This window comes from Corythoichthys intestinalis, chromosome 7 (assembly GCF_030265065.1).
Source record: "Corythoichthys intestinalis isolate RoL2023-P3 chromosome 7, ASM3026506v1, whole genome shotgun sequence".
Lineage (NCBI taxonomy): Eukaryota > Metazoa > Chordata > Actinopteri > Syngnathiformes > Syngnathidae > Corythoichthys > Corythoichthys intestinalis.
This window is the reverse complement of record NC_080401.1, coordinates 11,479,996-11,502,583: the sequence shown is the minus strand read 5'-3', so window position 1 is coordinate 11,502,583 and position 22,588 is coordinate 11,479,996. Positions and strand designations below refer to the sequence as shown.

Here is a 22,588-nt window from a genome sequence, read left to right as displayed (position 1 = left end):
CAGAGTCAGCCCGCTCTTGGCTGACAGAAGATAATCAATGTTGCCCCAACAACAGTGACCACAAACCCTTTAGCCCAATCCAAGACTGATGACAGCCCATCCAATCTGACTCCTTACCTCCCGGCACCTTCAAAAAGACTGAACATTTCCGTCAAAGGTCGCCACTTACTGGATGCCTAGGAGCATGCTGCTAGAATAGGACCCTGGGCCTAATTCTCTCCCTCTGTTTGACTGACGGTCTTCATTATTGTTGTTCTAAATTTTGACTGTTCTTGACTGGAATAAATTATCAACCTTTTAGACAGTGGCGCCCACAGGGGGTGGCCAGGGGTGGCCATGGCCACCCCTATAAATTTGTTGGCCACCCCACTGGCCACCCCGCTTGCCAGTATATCGTTAGATTGTTGTAGCATCAGTTATGCATTTCATCCCAAATGCAAATCTGCCAGCACCTGCTTTTCCCCAGTAATTGTTTTGTTTTGTTAAATGTACACCTTATGCCTAATATATACATAATACAATAAAACAGAATTGTTGTGGAACTCAAAATGTTGACTGGACAGTTATGGACTATGCACATTAAATCATTAGTAACATCAAATATTACACAATACACCAAAGTATATCAGTAGCCGTGTCCTCAAGTCTTTCTGATAGTTTTCCTCTGACCTTTTTATTGCAATAATATAATGAAAACCTGAAATTATGGCTTTTAGTTTTGGCCACCCCAAAATTTTAAGTGGCCCCATCTGGCCACCCCTATGAAAAATTTCTGGAGGCGCTACTGCTTTTAGAAAGTCATTGTTAGAGCTTTTTTCAGATTAACCAAGTTAGTGTTCTTAGAGTCAGATAGTGGTTACAACAACATGAACGTGCACCGTTTGGCTAAGAGGTAATCGCCAACAACCCATGGTCAAAATTTTGAGACACATCACCATTCAGGAGGATGAGAAAGTGTTTAAAAACCTTTGACCTAAGGGCGTAGGTTTGCGTAGAGACGGTAGGGACATAACACTGGCAACTTTTCAGGATGCCCAAATTGTCCCCACCAACTTTTAAGCAACGTTTTTTGCATTACACATTGCTGGCCTAAAGTATTGGCACCCCTGCAATTCTGTCAGCTAATTCTCAATTTCTCCCAGAAAATGATTGTAATTACAACTGCTTTGGTAGTAATATCTTCATTTTTTTTTTTTGCTTGCAATGAAAAAACACAAATGAGAGTGGAAAAAAAAATCATTATCATTTTGCACAAAACTCCTAAAATAGGCTGGACAAAAGTATTGGCACCCTCAGTCTAATACCTGGTAGCACAACCTTTAGACAAAATAACTGCGAACGACCGCTACCGGTATCAATCACTGAGATTCTTACAATGCTCTGCTGGAATTTTAGATCATTCTTCTTTGGCCAACTGCTCCAGGTCTCTCAGATATGAGGGGTGCCTTCTCCAAACTCTCATTTTCAGATCTCTCCACAGGTGTTCTATGGGATTCAGGTCTGGACCCATCTCTGGCCACTTTAAAAGTCTCCAGTGCTTTCTCTCAAACCATTTTCTGGTGCTTTTGGTTCATTGTCCAGCTGTAAGACCCCTGACCTCTCAGGGAGACCCAGCTTTCTCACACGGGGCCTTACATTATGCTGCAAAATTTGTTAGCAGTCTTCAGACTTTATAGTGCCATGCACACGGGCAAGCAGTCGAGTGCCAGAGGAAGCAAAGCAACCCCAAAACATCAGGGAACCTCCGCCATGTTTGACTGTGGGACCGTGTTCTTTTCTTTGAAGGCCTCGTTTTTTTCCTGTAAACTCTATGTTGATGCCGTTTCCCAAAAAGCTCTCCTTTTGTCTCATCTGACCAGAGTACATTCTGCCAAAACATTTTTGGCATTCTCAGGTAAGTTTGGCAAACTCCAGCCTAGCTTTTCTATGTCTCTGGGTCAGAAGTGGGGTCTTCCTGGGTATCCTACCATAGAATCCCTTATTTATTCAGACGCCGACAGATAGTACGGGTTGACACTGTTGTACCCTCGGACTGCAGGACAGCTTGAACTTGTTTGTATGTTAGTCGAGGTTCTTTTTCCAACATCGTCACAATCTTACGTTGATATCTCTCGTCAATTTTTCTTTTCCGTCCACATCTAGGGAGGTTAGCCACAGAGCCATGGACTTTACACTTATTGATGACACTGCGCACAGTAGACACAGGAACATTCAGGTCTTTAGAGATGGACTTGTAGCCTTGCGATTGCACATGCTTCCTCACAATTTTGCTTCTCACGACCTCAGACAGTTCTTTGGTCTTCTTTCTTTTCTCCATGCTCAATTAGGTACACACAAGGGCACAGGACAGAGGTTGAGTCAACTTAAATCCATTTTAACTGGCTGCAAGTGTGATTTGGTTATTGCCACCACCTGTTATGTACCACAGGTAAGTAACATGTGCTGTTAATTATACAAATTCGAGAAGTATCGCATGATTTTTCAAAGGGTGCCAATATTTTTGTCCGGCCCATTTTTGGAGTTTTGTGTAAAATAATGATTTCACTTTTTTATTCCTATTTTCTTTCGTGTTTTTTCATTGCAAGCAAAATAAATGGAGAAATTTCTAGCAAAGCATTTGTAATTGCAATCCTTTCTGGGAGAAATTCAGCATTATCTTACAGATTTGCAGGGGTGCCAATACTTTTAGCCAGCACTGTAACTGAACTGAACTATTGGGAAAGAAAGGGTACAAATAACCCTTAAACCCATTGATAGAGATGTTGTACCACTTATTAGCCCATCTTTACTTTCAGTGTTATATGATGTAACCTCATCTGTACACTGATACAGCAAATCATTTTGACACTACTGAAGGGTATTAGGAGCAAAAGATTGACAGAGCTGCGAGGAAAGTAGGCTCAAACAAACAGTCTCAGAGTAGATCTTGATCACCTGCAAACCTTACCTATGTTTAACCCCTTTGGATTTCTCTTTGGTCATTCCATGATTACATCCATGGGTTTTCTGTTGCAGATGCCCAACTGATCTATTTTATTTTAGGCCAACGTTGGCAACCCCAAAGAATGCCAGGCCACCTTGTCTGCAGTGGCAATATTATCAAAAGTCACTTGACACTGGTATACTGTATATTTCACAGCGTAAACACACTCACGTGACGCAAATATGTTTGCTGCATTTCATGCCCCTCTTAAAATTTCTGCCTGCTTCCTCACTTATGTTCGTACAGAAAGAAGTGTTTTGCTTTATATACAATAATGTAATATTATATATCCAGCGTACAAGCATAACTGATGAAACCACAGTTATACAGCATGACTGCAATCTGTCAGTAGTGACAATAAGTGAAACCACAGTGATATATACAGTACGAAGAATGCCCAGAGGCAGTTGTAGGCCTCTGAAGAAATTGACAAGGGAAAATGGCAGGACAGAAAAGCTTTCACAGTTCAACTGGGATTGGAAAGATTAGGATGAGCCAGCAGCAATGCAGTTGAGCACAGAAACTGTTACACACAGATGCACATTCACACACAAGACTGCAATCATAAACAGTAAAACCCTCCTGCTGCCTCAGGAAATGACAGCCTGAGGTTGGATGCTACACAAATAGGGTGTTGAGGATACTTAAGTGAAATCAAAGCAAAAAGGGGTTGCTTTAAGAAATCAGCTGTTTGGTGTTTAGCGTGCCGTATTTTCACCACTTAAGTGACAGATTGCATATGCTTGTGCCTGTGTGTAATTTGCAGGGTCAGTGATCATCCAACAGCTGTGTCATAGCTTTCATCGGCAATCTTACTTACCCAATGACAGCATATCATGGACCTAAAATAACACCCTGGGCCGTCTGTGTTTCAAATTGGACAACAGCAGTTCTTTTTCAGTCACCTGGCACCCTTGACATTCGGAGAAAGCTATGCTGGGCCAACATTGTACTCGACTGAATGATATTAGATGTGTTGCTTGAATAAACAAATTATAAATGATAAATTTGCATTGACTTGGAGAGGAAAAAAGCAAGGGTTTGTCACTCCCCCCAAAAACCCTGCAACGAAAATGCTGTTATTTTTCAAACATCAAGCTATGCACCTTTTTCTATGTGCCAATGAGGTAAAACAATGCAGAAAAATTAAATGCTCTTCTTCTGAATGACAGAAGGTGAAATAAACTTGGATACTGTATACTTTTTGTTCCATTTTTATTATGTAGTGTACTGGAGGATTTTTCCAAAGTAAATAAGCACCTAAGCAAATAAAAGCTGGGACACACTGCATTATTATACATCTGAAATCGGTATTTTGAGTGCATAAAGAGATTATAAAGTGAGTTTCCGTGTCATTAGCATTATATCATCACACCCAATATACAGGTAGTCCGCTGGTTACGATGTACCGACTTAAGTGATTTTGACTTTACGACGCTGGAGTCTCGTTTTTTTTTTTTTAAATGATGTTGACTGTTGTTTTGTGACGCATGCTTTTATCTTGGCGCAGGAAGCGTAGATGAGTAAAGTAGTAGTTGTGCCGTTACCACTGTTAAAAATGTTAAAATGACTTTTACTTTACATGTGAATTGTCTTGTTTTGTATTGTGTTACTGTCACTTTAAATGAAGACAAGTTGTAGTACCAGAAATGGCCTCTGACTTGCCATGTGACCACAAAGTCAGGAAGTTAAGTGTCATGTGACCAGAAAAAGTCAGGAAGTATAACAAGCATGGCAGCAGGACTTGTTATTGTCTCCTCTGTCAATCTAGTTGAATCTGCAACCATCTTATGCTTTTGATAGCATCGTCGGTACGTATTTGATTTCTAAGATGTCATTTTGCATATATAGATCATTATTTGTGGTAAATTTAGTTATTGTGGAATATTATGTGAGAATTTATTTTGTCATTGTGCCTGATGGTTGTAGCGTTCGAATTAGCCAGTTAAAGAGAATAAATACAAGTGATAATAATTAACAAAGACAATTAATAGTATAAATACATGTTTAAATAGCAGTTAAAAAGCAGGTTGGTTTATTTCATTCACAAATTCAGTGCATTTACATTGTATGGGAAAAAGATATTCATTTCATTTATTGTGTGTTTCAGTTTTACTCTTTACACGATGTCAATAAACCTGTGGACAATGGACAGCTGTCTTCAGAGTCGTGATGTCACTAAAGAGTTATCTAACTGCCGAGTAGTATCCAGCGTTCATATACCGAGGGCAGTACAGTAAAACGACGGCTTTCAAGCAGGCAATAAGACGCAGCCGAGTGCAACGACGGTTTTCCAGTGGAGGAAGACGACGCAGCTGACTAATCGACACTTCTATTAACATCATCACACGCAGCCAGTGGATGATCAACATAACAGTGTCCAAACAGAAGCAACGTCACCATGCCGAAGTCAGAAGCTTCATTAAAGACGCGCTCCCACACCTCAAACTCTTCAAGTGCTTCATCAACTGGGTCCGCCGCAGCCAGGGCAAGGGCGAGAGCAGAAGCAGCGAAAGCACGTCTTCTCTACGCAGAGGAAGAGATGAAGTTGAAACTTGAAAAGGCTAAGTTGGAAGCATCCATGGACTTGCTCAATGCGAAAAAAGAAACAGCAGCAGCCGTTGCTGAGGCAGAAGCACTTGAAGCTGCTGTAGAGAACGAGATGGAAGTGCATCACAGCAGCTTAAGTGCTGATTCTGCTCTTTTAGAAGCTCAAACACGCATTGAACAATATGTTACCGAACAAGCGAAAGAAAGAGAGTCAGAACTTCATGATGCTGGTGTCCTGCCAAAAACGGAACCAAGTCACACTTACAGTTATTCTCCTTCACAGCTTAAACCGGAAGCTAAACCTTTCTTACCAAACCAAGCTCATGCATCTTCTCATCTCACCACACAACGAACTCACACTTATAAGGATGAAGGTCTTCAAAGGCATCGTGGAGTGATGTTCGAGAAACCATGTGACACTCCTGTGCAGCTATCTGGACATCGACATGAGAATATTCATCACGTACCTCTACGCGTTAACACACCTTCAGTCTCCAACAACAGCAATGATAATATGAGTGACTTTGTAAGGTACTTCGCTCGAAGGGAACTTGTAGCTACAGGTTTGCTTCAGTTTAATGACAAGCCACAAAACTATCGTGCATGGAGACGTTCTTTTCAGAACGCCACACAAGACTTGAACCTGACACCAAGTGAAGAGATGGACCTTCTGCTTAGGTGGCTTGGCAAAGAGTCGTCAGAACATGTTGAACAGATAAGAGCAATACACATAAACCATCCACAAACGGGATTGGACATGATATGGGATAGGCTCGAACGAACATATGGCTCAGCAGAAGCAATAGAAGATGCTCTCTTCAAACGAGTGGATGCCTTTCCAAAAATAGCAAACCGAGATTATTCAAAATTAACAAAATTGAGTGATCTTCTGATGGAACTTGAATCAGCCAGAGCAGAAGGAGACCTGCCTGGTCTCTCTTTTCTTGACACAGCAAGAGGCATTAACCCAATTGTGCAAAAACTTCCATTTAAAATGCAGGAGAAGTGGGCAACAATTGGTTCACTGTACAAGCAGGAATATAATGTTTCATTTCCTCCCTTCCACTATTTTGTGGAATTTGTCAGCCAACAGGCTCAAATTAAAAATGATCCAAGCTTCAATTTTATGTCCCACTCAGAAGTGCTTTCCAGAAATGAAAAACCAGCTTGGAGGCCAAACAAACTACGTGAGGTCTCTGTTCATAAAACAGAAATATTTCCAAAACACAACTTAGATCCGAGTGAGTCCTCTAAGAAGTCCAGTGACTGGGACAAAGTATGTCCGATACATAAAAAACCGCACCCCCTGTATAAATGTCGTGCATTTAGGGAAAAAGCTCTTGAAGACCGTAAATTGTTCTTAAAGGAAAATAAGGTCTGTTTCAAATGCTGTGCTTCGTCATCTCACCTAGCAAAGAACTGTAACTTCGATGTGCGATGTTATGAATGTAAGAGTGATAAACACCACACAGTTCTTCATCCCGGACCAGCACCTTGGATTAAATCCACAGCCACTTCCCCAGAGCATGGCGGGGAGCAGGATATCCAAGATCCTCAAGCTGACAACGAGGACATTCCCGAACTTGAAGTTGACAACAAATGCACTGAGATTTGTGGTGGAGAGGTAATGGGCCGTTCCTGCTCCAAAATATCTCTCGTAAAAGTGTATCAAGACGGTCACAAAGACACAGCCATTAAGATGTACGTCATTATGGATGAGCAAAGTAATAGATCACTAGTTCGCTCAAAATTCTTTGAAATCTTCAATGATCAAAGTCCAAGTGCTCCATACTCCTTGAAAACGTGTGCTGGAGTGAAGGAGACAGCAGGAAGACGGGCAAGTGGTTACATCATTGAGTCTTTGGATGGGACTGTCAACATTCCACTACCCAGTCTCATAGAATGTGATGATATTCCAAATAACAGAAATGAAATTCCAACTCCTAACATGGCGCTTCATCACCCTCATCTCAAGTCAATTGCACATCTCATCCCAGACATTGATTCACAAGCTGAAATAATGCTCCTGCTGGGTCGAGATATCATCAGAGTTCATAAAGCCCGCAAACAGATCAACGGTCCACACAATTTACCATATGCTCAGAAACTGGACTTGGGGTGGGTCATTGTGGGCAATGTTTGTCTAGGCAGTGTTCACAAACCACCAACAGTTGGCACCTTCTACACCATCACTGCTGAAAGACCACGTCCTACTCTCTTCGATCCATGTCCTAATGTGTTTCATGTAAAAGAAAAGTACAGCAACGTGCAAGCCATAAATCTGCAAACACAAACGGGAAATCAATCAACCTGTGATGTTGACCACTTAGGATGTGGAGTGTTTAAACAGACTAAAGACGACAACAAAGTGGCCTTCTCCATCCAGGATGCTATCTTTATGGAAATCATGGAGAAAGGACTGAAAAAAGGCGCAGACAATGGTTGGATTGCCCCGTTACCGTTCAAGTGTCCACGTCAACGGTTGCCCAACAACAGGTCTCAAGCGTTGAACCGTCTTACGTCTCTCAAGAACAACTTTAAAAAGAAACCTGAAATGAAAGACCACTTCATCAGCTTCATGGAGAAGATGTTGAAAAAAGGTCATGCAGAACTAGCCCCTCCATTAAGTGACAGTGAAGAATGCTGGTACTTGCCAATATTTGGTGTGTACCACCCAAGGAAACCAAAACAAATAAGAGTTGTTTTCGATTCCAGTGCTCAATTCAATGGCATGTCACTCAACGATGTGCTTTTGACTGGACCTGATCTAAACAACAAATTGTTCGGTGTACTCATAAGGTTCAGGAAAGAAGCTGTTGCCTTTACAGCCGACATAGAGCAAATGTTCTATTTTTTTTTCTGTTCAAGAAGACTATAGGAACTTCTTGCGTTTCTTGTGGTTCAAGGACAATGATCCATCAAGTGACATTTTGGAGTACCGGATGACAGTCCACGTTTTTGGTAATAGTCCATCACCTGCAGTGGCCATCCATGGTCTCCATCAATCTGTCCAACTCAGTGAGCTTCATGTTGACCCCGATGTCAAAAGTTTTGTCATGCGAGATTTCTATGTCGATGACGGTTTAAAGTCTTTGCCGACAGTCAAGGCTGCCATCGATCTGCTAAAGAGAACTCAGGATGTTCTCTCCAAATCCAACCTGCGACTACACAAATTTACATGGAAGCTTTTCCAGTTGAAGATCATGCAAAAGACCTTAAAGACATAGACCTCAACGCAGACATGTTGCCAATGCAATGTAGTCTTGGAATCAACTGGAACCTTCAGACTGATTGTTTTCACTTCAGCGTCGATGGAGGGATCAAACCGTACACGCGGCGAGGTGTTCTATCGACAATTAACAGCCTTTATGATCCTCTGGGGTTTGTAGCACCAGTGATCATACAGGGCAAAGCTATTTTGAGAGAACTCACCATTGAGAAGGGTGATTGGGACTCACCACTACCCCAACAAATGGAAGATGTGTGGAAGTCCTGGAGAGGATCTTTGAAGGAACTGTCTCAACTCTCTATACCCAGAACTTACACACCCATCTCACCTTCATCTGCTGTCAGAAGAGAGTTATGTGTTTTTTCTGACGCTTCAACAAAGGCTATAGCAGCTGTGGCATATTTGAAAGTCATCGATGCTGCAGGAGATAGTCATGTAGGATTTGTAATGGGCAAAGCAAAGTTGACTCCTCTTCCAGAGCAAACAATTCTAAGGTTGGAACTCTGTGCTGCAGTGCTCGCGGTAGAGTTAGCAGACCTAATCTCAGAAGAGCTCGACCTCCAGCTGGATGCCACAACCTTTTATACAGACAGCAAAGTAGTTTTGGGCTACATTTCCAATGAAACCAGGCGCTTCTACGTTTACGTAAGCAATCGGGTGCTACGTATTCGAAGGTCTTCACATTCAAGTCAGTGGCACTACGTCTCAACAGAACAAAATCCTGCTGATCATGCAACACGTTCTGTCCCTGCAGGCCAACTGAGTGCTACTAATTGGTTCAGAGGACCCAAATACTTGTGCGCAACAAAAAATAACATCGCAGAGATCCACTATGATCTTGTAGACCCGAGTTCTGACCCAGATGTACGTCCTCTGGTGTCCACTTTGAGTACCACAGCAACAGTCAAGCTGCTTGGTTCACAACGATTCTCAAGGTTCTCGTCTTGGAGGTCACTGATTCGAGCTATTACTCGACTTATACATATAGCTCGTCTTTTCAACACAACTTTCAGAGGCAACAAATTGTGTCAAGGTTGGCATTATTGCAAATCAGAGTGCACGGTGGAAGAATCTACACAAGCAGTACACGTGATTATGCAGACGGTGCAGCATGAAACCTACAGCCAAGAGATCCAGTGCATCCAAAAACGTGAGAAAATTCCTAAGAGCAGTCCTCTCAAAAACCTGGATCCATTCCTTGACAAGCACAACCTGTTGAGAGTTGGTGGCCGCCTCCACAATGCAAACCTCGATCAAGTTGAAAAGACTCCGTTGATTGTTCCCGGTAAGCATCATGTTGCCGCCTTGCTTGTAAAACATTACCATGAACAAACTCAACACCAAGGCCGACTGTTTACGGAGGGAGTTGTCCGTACAGCAGGGTTTTGGATAGTTGGTGGCAAGAGAAAGGTGAGCAGCATCATTTACCAGTGTGTGACCTGTCGAAGACTCAGAGCTCCTCTCACTGTTCAAAAAATGGCCAATCTACCTGCGGATCGCCTCTCGACAGATCCTCCCTTCACAAATGTTGGATTGGATGTCTTCGGCCCTTGGAATGTCTGTTCCCGTCGAACAAGAGGAGGTCTTTCACACAGCAAACGGTGGGCTGTCCTTTTTACATGTATGAGTGTCAGGGCAGTTCATATTGAGATCATAGAATCTCTTGACACGTCCAGCTTTATCAATGCGTTAAGGCGCTTCCTTGCGGTTCGCGGTCCTGTGAAACACATTCGTTCAGACCGCGGCACCAATTTTGTCGGTGCTTGCAAAGACTTGAAGATACCATCAAACATTGATGGCACAACACTGAAAAACTACCTATCAAACCAGGGTTGTTCTTGGAGCTTCAACCCTCCACATGCATCTCATTTCGGCGGAGCATGGGAACGGACGATAGGACTTGCAAGAAGGATTTTGGACTCAATGTTCCTGCGCTTCAAAGACAAACTTACCCACGAAGTTTTGGTTACATTCATGGCAGAAGTAGCAGCAATCATCAACAACAGACCTCTTGTTCCTGTGACAAGTGACTCTGATGATCCATTCATGCTTACACCAGCTACATTTCTGACACAAAAGGTGAACTCTCTTCCAGCACCTCCTGGTGAGTTTGGAGCTTCAGATCTCTACAAGTGCCAGTGGCGACAAGTCCAACACCTGTCAAACACATTTTGGGACAGGCGGCGGAAACAATTCCTCCCAACACTGCAACCACGCAAAAAATGGCAGACCGTTCATCGGGACATCAAGCCTGGGAGTGTTGTTCTTCTCAAAGACAGTCAAACAGCAAGAAATGAATGGCCGCTTGGACTAATAACAAAGACTTTCCCGAGTCAGGATGGAAAAGTACGTCAAGCCGAGGTCAAGGTCATCAAACCATAAGGATCAACGCTTTTCCTCAGGCCTGTCACTGAGATCGTGCTTCTTGTTCCTTCAGATGCATAGCCAGAATATGTTAGTATTAAGTGGCATGTAATCACGCCAGGCGGGGAGCGTGCCGTTACCACTGTTAAAAATGTTAAAATGACTTTTACTTTACATGTGAATTGTCTTGTTTTGTATTGTGTTACTGTCACTTTAAATGAAGACAGGTTGTAGTACCAGAAATGGCCTCTGACTTGCCATGTGACCACAAAGTCAGGAAGTTAAGTGTTATGTGACCAGAAAAAGTCAGGAAGTATAACAAGCATGGCAGCAGGACTTGTTATTGTCTCCTCTGTCAATCTAGTTGAATCTGCAACCATCTTATGCTTTTGATAGCATCGTCGGTATGTATTTGATTTCTAAGATGTCATTTTGCATATATAGATCATTATTTGTGGTAAATTTAGTTATTGTGGAATATTATGTGAGAATTTATTTTGTCATTGTGCCTGATGGTTGTAGCGTTCGAATTAGCCAGTTAAAGAGAATAAATACAAGTGATAATAATTAACAAAGACAATTAATAGTATAAATACATGTTTAAATAGCAGTTAAAAAGCAGGTTGGTTTATTTCATTCACAAATTCAGTGCATTTACATTGTATGGGAAAAAGATATTCATTTCATTTATTGTGTGTTTCAGTTTTACTCTTTACACGATGTCAATAAACCTGTGGACAATGGACAGCTGTCTTCAGAGTCATGATGTCACTAAAGAGTTATCTAACTGCCGAGTAGTATCCAGTAGGCCTGAACGATATATCGTTTAAACATCGCCATCGCGATGTGCGCATGCGCAATAGTCCCATCGCAAGGACGTGCGATAGTTTTTTCATTTCATTTTTTTAAATCCACAAACGTTTGTTTTGAGCAAGGAGCGAGAAAGAGAGTGCACAGTCTCTCATTCTCTCCAGCTCGCAGTCATCGGCTCCTCCCCCTCCCCTGCTAGAGCAGAGTGGAGGGAGGAGGGGCCGAACAGCAGAGCGGAGGGAGGAGGGGCCGTTTTCAAAGTGAAAGCAAGCAATCAAGCAGCACGTTGAATAGGGAAGACTGTCTCCAAAAGGAGTTTTGGAAGTATTTTGGCTATCGACAAGAATATAAGGAACAAAAAACAGCCCTGTTGACAGTGCCTCGCCATGGTTGCCTCAACAAGAAGTAATCCGTCGAACATGTGGGACCATTTAAAACGCAGGTATCTATGCATTCCTGCTACGAGCTTCCCATCAGAGGCTTTTTAGTACAGGTGGGAACATTGTTACGTGCCAACGTTGTTGTCTCAAGCCTGCAATGGTGGATAAACTAGTAGTCTTGGCCAAAAACCTATGAGACCCAGTTGAGAATTGCTGAGCAAGGAAGGTGGACGATATGCAGACAAATACATAAATTTGGGAGTTAAAATGGTTCTGTTATTCATCAGTTATTTGCTGTTATTCAGTTCAATTATTTAGAAGTTCAATTGAGTTTCTGTTTCTTTTATATTTAAATTAACTGTAAATCGTATTTTTCAAATAACTATAGTACAGCTGCACATAAAGTTTTGATACTTAATATTTTTTAAATATTTTTACAACTTTGTTGCAGTTTTGCAGTTCTATATTGTTATATTTTGTGTAAACAACTCAGGGGACTAATGCACTTGCACTTTTATTTGACAGATTTAATATTTAAGTTCAAATATGTTGACAACTTTATTGTTTTACTGAGGTTCTTATTTATTGTTATAGTTTGTGAACAACTCTTATTTGTCATATTTAATATTTTTGTTCAAATATGTTTACAACTTTGTTGTTATTTTACCGAAGTTGTTATTTATTGTTATATTTTGTCAAAAACTCAGGGGACGAATGCACCTGCTCTTTTATTTGTCATTTAATGTATTTGCTGCTGTTGAAGTGTCAAATATTGTGTTCAAGAAATTATCTATTTTGTGCAGACATGGCTTCCTGGATCCCTTCATAATAATACAGCAATCTTAATCATTCACAAATGAAACGGTATTATATGAATACACTGTGGTCACGGTGTGTCATGCAAAGTATTTCCAAACAGCTATTCAAGTCATCTAGTGAATATTTCTTTAAAATTTTTTTTTTTTTTTTTTTTTTTTTTTTTACTATCGCAATATAATATCGCAATATATTGCACACCTAAAAAAAATCGCAACAATAGTTTTTTCCAATATCGTTCAGGCCTAGTATCCAGCGTTCATATACCGAGGGCAGTACAGTAGTAGTAGTAGTAGTAATAATGGCACGCAAGTAAGAGCGCATGTACACATGAAGAAGAACGTGTTTTCGCACACGAGGAAGAGCGCATTTGTTGCCATGAAGAAGTCGCGCAGCTGAGAGAGAAAGAAGGGAGAGCCTGCAAGCCTGCACGCACATTTGTTGCTTGCGAAGCATCCACAGAGGCAGCATCTGTATAACACCTTTTGTAAGGTTAATTCTGCCTTTTCAATAGCGTACCGCACGAATGCTATTTTTAGACTGTGACGTCGCTATCGTAACGTGGAAGTGGGTCATCATAGACTAGCTAGGACTTAGCTCCAATGTCTTGACAAGGACAGTACAATGACGTATAACATGTTTTTGGATAGTTTTTTTTAATTTAGAGGGTGTTTTGAGGTATTTAAAGGGTGGCGGAACGGTGGCAGAGTGGTTAGAATGTCTGCCTCACAGTTCTGAGATCAAGGCTTCCATCCCGGGCTCCGGCCTTCCTGTGTGGAGTTTGCATGTTCTCTTGCGGGCGATTTCTCGGGGTTCTCCGGTTTCCCCCACATCCCAAAACCATGCATGATAGGCTGATTGGAGACTCTAAATTGTCCCTAGATATGAGTCTGTGCGCAAATGATTGTTCGTCTCCTTGTGCCCTGCGAGTGGCTGGGTGTACCCCGCCTGCTGCCCATAGTTAGATGGGATTGGCTTATTGTGAGGATAAGCGGCTTGGAAAATTAATGAATAAAGGGTTAATTCCAATTACTGGAAATCCGGGTTATATCGTCAGCACAGGAACGGAACTTATTCGTAAACCGGGGACTACGTGCTGAATCAATAAATAGATGATGTAGTATGCAGAGTGAGTATGGCATTCTTAAACCTTTCTGACCAGCAACTACAGAAGACAACAAACACTTTATCTGAAACATTGGATACAGTGACTGTCTGCCTACCAATTTCTAAAAGTGTTATCTCAAGGCCGGTGCCGGTTATTGTTTTAGAAGTTCCTGTATAGGTTGAACTAAGCTCTCCCTGTTATCAAAGGCCCAATCATTTACAGTAAGCAAGCAAATATTTGGTTGTCTTTGATAATGAGCATTATCAGTGCAACTAAAAAAACAAGACTGAAGAGGTTTTTGTTTGAATGTTGTTTTTTTTTTTTTACTCACTGGTGCCTAATATGAGCAGACATTCATACTTCACTTCTACTACTTTTCAGTAAGTAAAAATAGTCATTTTTTAACTGAGCTTTCTGAAACTTAGATTTATGCATTATTATTATTCGAGGGAAAGCTTTGATGCTGTCAAGAGCATCGTCTTTAATAAAACCTTTTTTTCTAAACCCAAAACCTTTTGTTACGCACATTGTCATGTTCTTTTTTTTTTTTTTTTAAGGTTGAAATCAAGGCAGTCTAACCTCTTCCCTTCATGGAGCACAGCAATCTCGTGGGATCTTTTGAGACTCTCAAAATAGGCCAAGTGTCTTTTTCTCTAGAGATTTTTTTTACCCTTTGTATCACATCAATTATGGAGCAATGAGAAGCACATGCCTCGTGCACTTCTTCCATCTGCTTCACTGGGCAATCGGAAAAGCACAGAAAGCTTCCACGACCGAACATAGCGTGTCAATGTTCATAACACTTTACATACTATGCTAGACAATCAAAGAATTGCTATACAGGAGAATTACTATAGTATAGAAATACTATACAGTTTGCCCACATTACTAATTATTAGTGGTGTCGGGTAAGGTAAGGTCAGTGTAAAGACAAATTATTACAAGTTAGACACATCAGACAGAATTGTATTTTTACCGACAATGCCAAACGTAAAATCTTGTTAGAGAAAAATATGCCTGGCCAAGTCATAATTAAATGAACTAATTTAGTAACTCAACAGATGCATCGTACAACAATTAGTGCAATAGAAATGTTGTCAAGTAAGGGAAGGGAATTTGTGTACGCACATGTTTTCAGACAATACTGTAGTATGAAAAAGTATCAGAACGTTTTGGAATTTCTCACATTTCTGCATAAAATCACCATGAAATGTTATTTGATCTTTGTCAAAATTAAACAGATGTAAAAATAGTGTCTGCTTTAACTAAAACCACCCAAACATTTATAGATTTTCATATTTTAATGAGGGTAGCATGCAAACAGTGACAGAAGGGGGAAAAATTAGTAAGTGAATCCTCTGCCTAAGGAGACTTAAAGAGCAATTGAAACCAATTTTTACCAAACATTTTAAGTCATGTCTGTGCCCAATCTCTTATGAGCGGTTTAAAGCTGCCCTGCCCACTATAAAACACACACCTGGTAGGAAATGTCTTGTTGAGAAGCACTGTCTGATGTGCAACATGGCTCGGCGATCAAGGATTGTTGATTTTTATAAAGCAGGGAAAGGATACAAAACCATCTCTAAAAGTCTGGATGTTCATCAACCGACAGTCAGAGAAGTTGTCTACAAATGGAGAGAGTTTGGCACCGTTGCTTCACTCCCAAGGAATGGCCGTCCACCAAAGATGATGCCAAGATTTTAGTGCAGAATACTCAGAGAGGTAAAAAAGAACCCTAGAGTGTCTGCTAAAGACTTACAGAAATCACTGGCACAGTCCAAAATATCTGTGCACACATCAACTATATGTAAAACTATGGCCAAAGAATGGTGTTCAAGGGAGGACTCCACAGAGGAAGCCACTGCTGTTTAAAAAAAGCATTGTTGCTCGTTTAATGTTCGCAAAAAGGCACTTGGACACACCACAGAAGTTTTGGCAAAATATTTTGTGGACTGATGAAACCAAAGTGGATTTTTTTGGGAGTAACACACAATGTCATGTGTGGACTCACCAACGTCAAAACCTCATCCCCACCGTGAAGCATGGTGGAGGGAGCATCATGATTTGGGGCTGTTTTGCCGCCTCAAGGCCTGAACAACTTGCAATCATTAATGGAAGAATGAATTCAAAGGTTTATCAGGATGTTTTGCAGGAAAACCCGAGGCCGTCTGTCAGACAGTTGAAGCTAAAAAGAAGATGGATGCTGCAACAAGACAAGGATCCAAAACACAGAAGTAAATCAACTTCAGAATGGTTTCAGAAGAACAAAATACACGTTCTGGCTTGGCCAAATCAAAGTCTGGACTTGAACCCCATTGAGACGCTGTGGCATGACCTAAAGACAACGATTCATGCCAAACATCCCAGGAATTTGACTGAACTACAACAGTTTTGTAGAGAAGAATGGGCCAAGATTATAATTGATTGAATTTATTTATTGTCATTGTCATCATGATCATCATGATCATCATCTTCATCATCATCAACATTAGAATCAATGTCACAAGAAAGGAGAGAGAAAAAGAAAGAAGGAAATCATCGCGTATGTTTGTTTATCCAAAGAAGATGAGAATAGACATGACAAAGGAGACGGGAAAAAAGCAGAAGCTTATCGGGACCCGTCCCCCAGCCACCAAGGTCGCACAAGCAGCATGCTCTGGATCAGTCCAATGACAGTCTAACACATTTTGTTCAAAAGTCATTAACTGCCATGGAGATTTCACATATAGTAATTTAAGTATATAGGATCAGTTCATGTCCAAGTAGGTGAAGGGTGAAGGCCTGGGGTGCTTTGGAGGCTCTCATGTGTTGTATCCACCGTAGAAGATTTCTAGTCAGCGTCCCTTGCCCGGTTTAGGAAATTAGTCATCATCATCTCTGGCCCGGTTTTCCCGAGCGAGTCTCTCATGATCACGCAGCTCAGCTTCAATTTTTGTGGCCAGTCGTGCAGCGGCGTCACTTAGCATTGCCTGCTCCTTGATTAACAGTGCCAACTCGTCGCCGTTGCGTCGAACAACCATCAGTGTGTCATGGAGTTGGTTCTTCATCCTGATCGAGAAGCGACGAACCCAGAGAGCAGCCAGTAGCATCAGGAAGGCTAGAGCCAGCAGCGTGCCGAAGATGTACAGATCCTCAGCGTCCTCTATCAGGAGGGACGTTAGGCATAGCGGCCTCCATTTACCCCAGGCGTCCTCCACATATCCAGACGTGAAGGTGGTCACTGGGCAAGGACATTGACCAGAGTTAGGCCGCATCGTAGAGAATATTCCGTCCATCGAACTCAGAGCCCAGTTTACCAGTTCCATAATTGCCTCAGGAGGAAAATTCAACGTGTACGTGTCAATGGCAGAATCAGTAATGTGATTTCATTGAGGGGCATGTCCCAGAAATGTGTCTTATCCAGTTGGCCCTGACATTTAAACGTGGTTTGCTGTGAGGACCACAATGATCAATGTGCCAGACTGATCTGCAGCTACAGGAAGCGTCTGGTTGAAGTTATTACTGCCAAAGGGGGGCCACAAAATATTAAATGTGATGGTTCACTTAGCTATTTTTCCCCCCTTCTGTCATTGCTTGCATACTATTCTCATTAAAATATGAAATGATCAGGAACCCTTCGATCATCATTACTTTAAATACATGCTGATTAATGTAATGTCCGACAAAACGTAGACAAATCGTTATTAGAATGAAATATAATTGACAGAACAGTACATATATGTTTTGCATTAATTTGGTGACATTGTATTTCCTTTATACTTCCTATACTTAATTTATATATCCAGTAAAAATAGTATGAGTCTATATACCCTGGAATTGGCAAGTGACCAGCTCAGGGTGTACTCTTGCTTAAAGTCATCTGAGATTTAAGATAACCTATGACCTAAATCACAGGGCAAGTGCTACAGAAAAGGAACTTAATATGTTGCCAACTTGCCCATATTGTAAAAAAAAAACTGTACTGTATGTAGGGCTGCAGCTATCGATTATTTTAGTAGTCGATTAATCGATGAACTAGTTAGTTCAAATAATCAAGCAATCGGATAAGGAACATGAAAAATTAAAATACCTGAGCTGAGCCTCAAACGGTATGAAAAATGAATAAATAAGGATCTATGTACAACAAAAGAACAATTGGCTAACTTACACAGCAAAAGTCCGCTAGCTTAAATGCTATTAAAACACTAACGTTCTTTTTTCACAATGCTCTTCACAAATGGTTCAGCCACATATTCCCACAAAAAACGGCTATACCTATAAACTAAATTACCTCAAACAAAAACTTAGCTTATGTTGGTCTTAACATGGAGCAGCTGTATTCAGCCATGTGAAATGAGGCAGACGAGAGGGCAGTGTATACACCCAAATCAGTAAAACTAAATGCAAACACTTTCAAAATAAACCATACTTTAATTAAACAAATACTCGATGCAGCAAAATTTAATTCGAATCTTTTTTTTCTAATCGAATACTCGAGTTAATCGATTAATCGTTGCAGCACTAACTATATGTAATTTCAAATGCAAGCACAAGGTTAGCTGTTTAATGTTTTTGTTGTTGCAACTGTTATTCGACCAATTGTCTAATACACATTTCCCTTCAAGGGGTTCATAAAATACATAGCAATGACTTTATCAAGAGCCACATTGAAACCATATCAGATTGCTCTGATCTTATGTCATTCGTTTTCTGCGTTGGCCTCATGTTTGAATGATGATGTGGAATGGCTATGATATCTGTTATGATGCATTCACCACCATTGCAGTCATTATTAATTTCTTCACATGGTGAATGAGGTATGTGGCTGTCCCTCTAGGCATTCATATGTAATTCTTGAATATATCATGGTATGGAATTTCTACTTGAAACGATGTAAAACGACAAGGACGTATGCATAGGTGAGGAAGGAAACCTGCATCCTTTTGCTGCCGCCTAACGGTTCGAAAGGGCAGTTTTAGCAGCGACTGCGGGGGTGTGAATGCATCATGGACACCTTTTTGTGCTGTCTTCTGCATGTCACCACTAGAAGTGCAGACTAAACGCCACCAAAGCACAATAAAAATAGCAACATGGACGCGATTTGGCACTTGCTCTGCCTGCAAGCCTCAAGAGTGACACAAGTCAACTGCATTTGTTTTCAATCATAGAAGGGCACTACAGATCAAGTCATGGCTCTTATCTTCTCCATTCACACAATCAGTAAAATGGGAGCTTTTTGAAGGCGTTTGCATGAGGCATTCAAAACAATCTGAAAATGCCTCGTCTCATTATCTCGGAACTGCGACGCATACAAACTGCTCCCTTCCAGGTCCAGGAGCAGGTCCTGCATGACAAGGCTTTGCTTACCTGGCAAACGGGACAGATAATGGCTGCTGCTGCTGCTGTAGTTGACAACAGACGAGGTGTAATTCCTGCAGTATTGTGCACTCTCGTAGTACGCTGCATCCCCGTTGCTCAGCTGCAGTGCCATCACGGCAGACGCATCCCTTTGCCAACTTATTTCCTAAAAGCGGGTGGCTGAGCAGTGTCAAAGCGCCTATAACACTCGCATTCACAGCAGGGGTAATATCGAAGATTATAGTCATTTTCGAGAGGAGAAACCCACCCAGTAAGCAAGAACGTTGTCAACATGTTCACGTCGTATTGCTCATTTAATATAACGAAATCATTAGGTCGAAAAATACCATAATAACAGGAACCGGCGGTGGCTCCGTTTACCCGGCACCCCTTCTAAATGGTATAGTCCACGCCCATTACCACCGCGGCTAATTTGCGTTAATGATGACAGTAGAAAATCTATAAATCCAAAATAAACGCATATAATTTAAATAAAATAATAATTTTAAAAAAGGCCCAAAAGGCAAGCATTAGCATTTTATCAAGCTAATTGAAATCCATCTATTACACTCTGGGTCAGAAATGTCAAAATTACGCCCGCGGGTCAACTGCTGCCTGCTGCCTTGTAACCCAGGTAGTCCCTGGGTTACGAATGAGTTCCGTTTTTACACTAGCGACGTCACCCGAATTTCCGTTTAAATCTGAATTAACCCTTTAAGTACCCATATATACCTCCTACATCTCAAAATAACTGTCTAACTGCTTTGTTTGAATGTACAGTTGTATCTCCACATACGAAGTTAATTCATTCCAGGACCTTGTTTGTAAGTTGAAATGGTCGAATGTCGAGCAGGATTTTCCCATAAGAATACATTATAATTCCATTTATTCGTTCCACAGCCCGAAAACCTAAACTAAATCCTTAATAAATACAGCTTGTACTATTGCAAATAGCAATTATACAGAGCATAAAAAATAAATTATGAATACAAATTGGAATAATAATAATAATATATAATAATAATAATAATACCTGTAATAATGTAACGAATTGGGTTCTAATGTGGCAAAAGTGTTTTCGTGGTGTGCCTGAACGAATCGTGTGGCTGACTTGACAGAGTGAGCTTTTTACTTTCACTTTGTCTACTTGCTGCGGGGGACACTATGCGTTTTGTGTTGCACAAGTTGATGGAATAAATGATTAGAAACCTGACAAAGCTGACTGTTTCTTTGGCGATGTTACGACAATAATAACTGTCACCTTAAGTTATAACGACTTGCGAACGGAGGAGGACTGTCGAGGTCATAGACCGTCTACGGCCATATTGTTGAGCCTTATCACGGATGCGCACCCCACGCTCATAATTTTCCATCATTTCCATCTTTATGTCAATGGTAAGCCTCACCTTTTTCCTTTTTTTCACCACCTGCACTAAAATTGTTGGAACCCATGTTTATTTCTCTCACAAGAAAATCTGCCGTGCGGGAAAACAAAGAAACTGCAGCACTGTCATAGATCGTCGTATTTAGAGCATGTCGTCGGATGTAGAAACAAATGTTGAACAGATCGTGTGTCAAAGCCATCGTATGTAGAGGTACCACTGAGTCGTACCTCTGCATACGAAATTTATTCGTCCCAGGACCTTTTTTGCGAGTCTAATTGGTTGTATGTCGAGCAGGATTTTCCCATAAGAATACATTATAATTCTATTAATTTATTCCACAGCCCGAAAACCTACACTAAATCCTTAATAAATACTGCTGGTACTATTACAAATGACAATTACACACAGCAAAACAAATAGATTATAAATAAAATCTGAATAATAATAATAATACCTTTTATAATGTAACGGACGTTTTTTGCGTGCTGTACCTGATCGCACCGCGTAGCTGACGTGACAGTGAGAATGAGAGTGCGGTAGAGATTTTACTTTCTCTTTTAATTTTTGTTGCTGGCGTCAACTGCGGTGGACAGTGGGCATGCTTTGTTGCACAAGTTGATGGAATAAATAATTAGAAACCTGACGAAGCTGGTGATTTCTTTGGCAATGATCCACAATAATAATTGTCACCTTAACTTATAAAGACTGGGGAACGGAGGTCGGAGGAGGACCGTCGAGACAGTGGACATTCTACGGCTGTATTGTCAAGCCAGTTCAGGGATTTCCATCTTCATTTCAATGGTAAGCATCACCTTTTTCCTTTTGCACCACCAGCACTAACCTTGGAACCCGTGTTGTCTCTCACAAGAAACTCCGCCGTGCGTCCGTCTTGTGGAAAAACAAAGAAACTGCGGCACTGTCATAAATCGTCATATTTCGAGCATGTCGTGAGATATAGAAACAAATGGCGAGTCAAATTTTATGTCGGATGTCGAAAAGATCGTGTGTCGAAGCAATCTTATGTCGAGGTACCACTGTACTGTATTGTATTTTGTTTAATGATGGAGGATGCACTGCCCTCTAGTGGCAGCGTTGGGTCTGGCTGGACTCTACCCTTGTATAGACTAAGGAGCAGACTCGTCTGACATGGTTAGACAAGGACAGCTGCACTCCGGTTTGGCCCACGTAAGGCTGTAAGTTGTTTCAGCTTATATATGTTTGTATATGCATTTGTAATTAAGTTTAGAGCTACAGTTTGTTGAGTTATTTGTGAGCGATTTGCTATGAGAACTGCAAATACGTTAGCATTCGTAGCATTTACGATAACAGACTTTTGTTAGGCATATTATGTTAATACTGTGTTATGGTTGTTGGCAGTGCTTAATTTGTAAATCATAAGGTGCCGGAATGCAAAGTACATATGACAGCGAAGGGATGACGAGACGGGCACAGGTCCCGGAACATAAGCAGAAATGGTGGTGAAAAAACATGCAAATGCCCACTTGCCATGCTGTGGGACTTATAAGCCTCAATTTCAGACAATAGTAATAATAATACATTGTATTTCTAGAGCGCTTTCCAAGCTACACAAAGACGCTTCACAAGATAGATTAAATCATAGTACCA

General features: G+C 41.1%; 3 protein-coding genes across 5 annotated transcripts in view; 2 read left to right on the top strand and 1 right to left on the bottom strand.

Annotated features, from left to right (window-relative positions):
- LOC130918450 (E3 ubiquitin-protein ligase RNF14-like) overlaps positions 1–8,417 on the top strand; it is a 51,325-nt gene extending 42,908 nt beyond the window's left edge. Inside the window, exons 1-2 of one of the 2 annotated variants that reach the window (XM_057840145.1) lie at positions 4,633–4,794; positions 5,094–8,417. In XM_057840145.1, coding sequence (XP_057696128.1) covers positions 5,385–8,411 — 3,027 coding nt within the window. In that variant the 5' untranslated portion in view covers positions 4,633–4,794; positions 5,094–5,384 and the 3' untranslated portion in view covers positions 8,412–8,417. Of the gene's footprint in view, positions 1–4,632; positions 4,795–5,093 lie in introns of those variants that run through there. The other variant, XM_057840148.1, reaches the window with a different exon arrangement.
- The window catches only part of zmat3 (zinc finger, matrin-type 3), a 41,603-nt gene that overhangs the window by 14,212 nt on the left and 4,803 nt on the right, over positions 1–22,588 (bottom strand). Inside the window, exon 1 of one of the 2 annotated variants that reach the window (XM_057840151.1) lies at positions 19,587–19,942. The exons of the other annotated variant lie outside the window; for it this stretch is intronic. Within the exon in view, the coding sequence (XP_057696134.1) occupies positions 19,587–19,710 (124 nt within the window). The 5' untranslated portion in view covers positions 19,711–19,942. Of the gene's footprint in view, positions 1–19,586; positions 19,943–22,588 lie in introns of those variants that run through there. 2 annotated transcript variants of the gene reach the window in all.
- Positions 8,685–12,623, top strand: LOC130918451 (uncharacterized). Its single transcript, XM_057840150.1, has 2 exons — positions 8,685–11,530; positions 11,830–12,623. Exon 1 carries the CDS (start codon positions 8,712–8,714, stop codon positions 11,142–11,144), a length of 2,433 nt encoding a protein of 810 aa, XP_057696133.1. The 5' UTR covers positions 8,685–8,711; the 3' UTR covers positions 11,145–11,530; positions 11,830–12,623.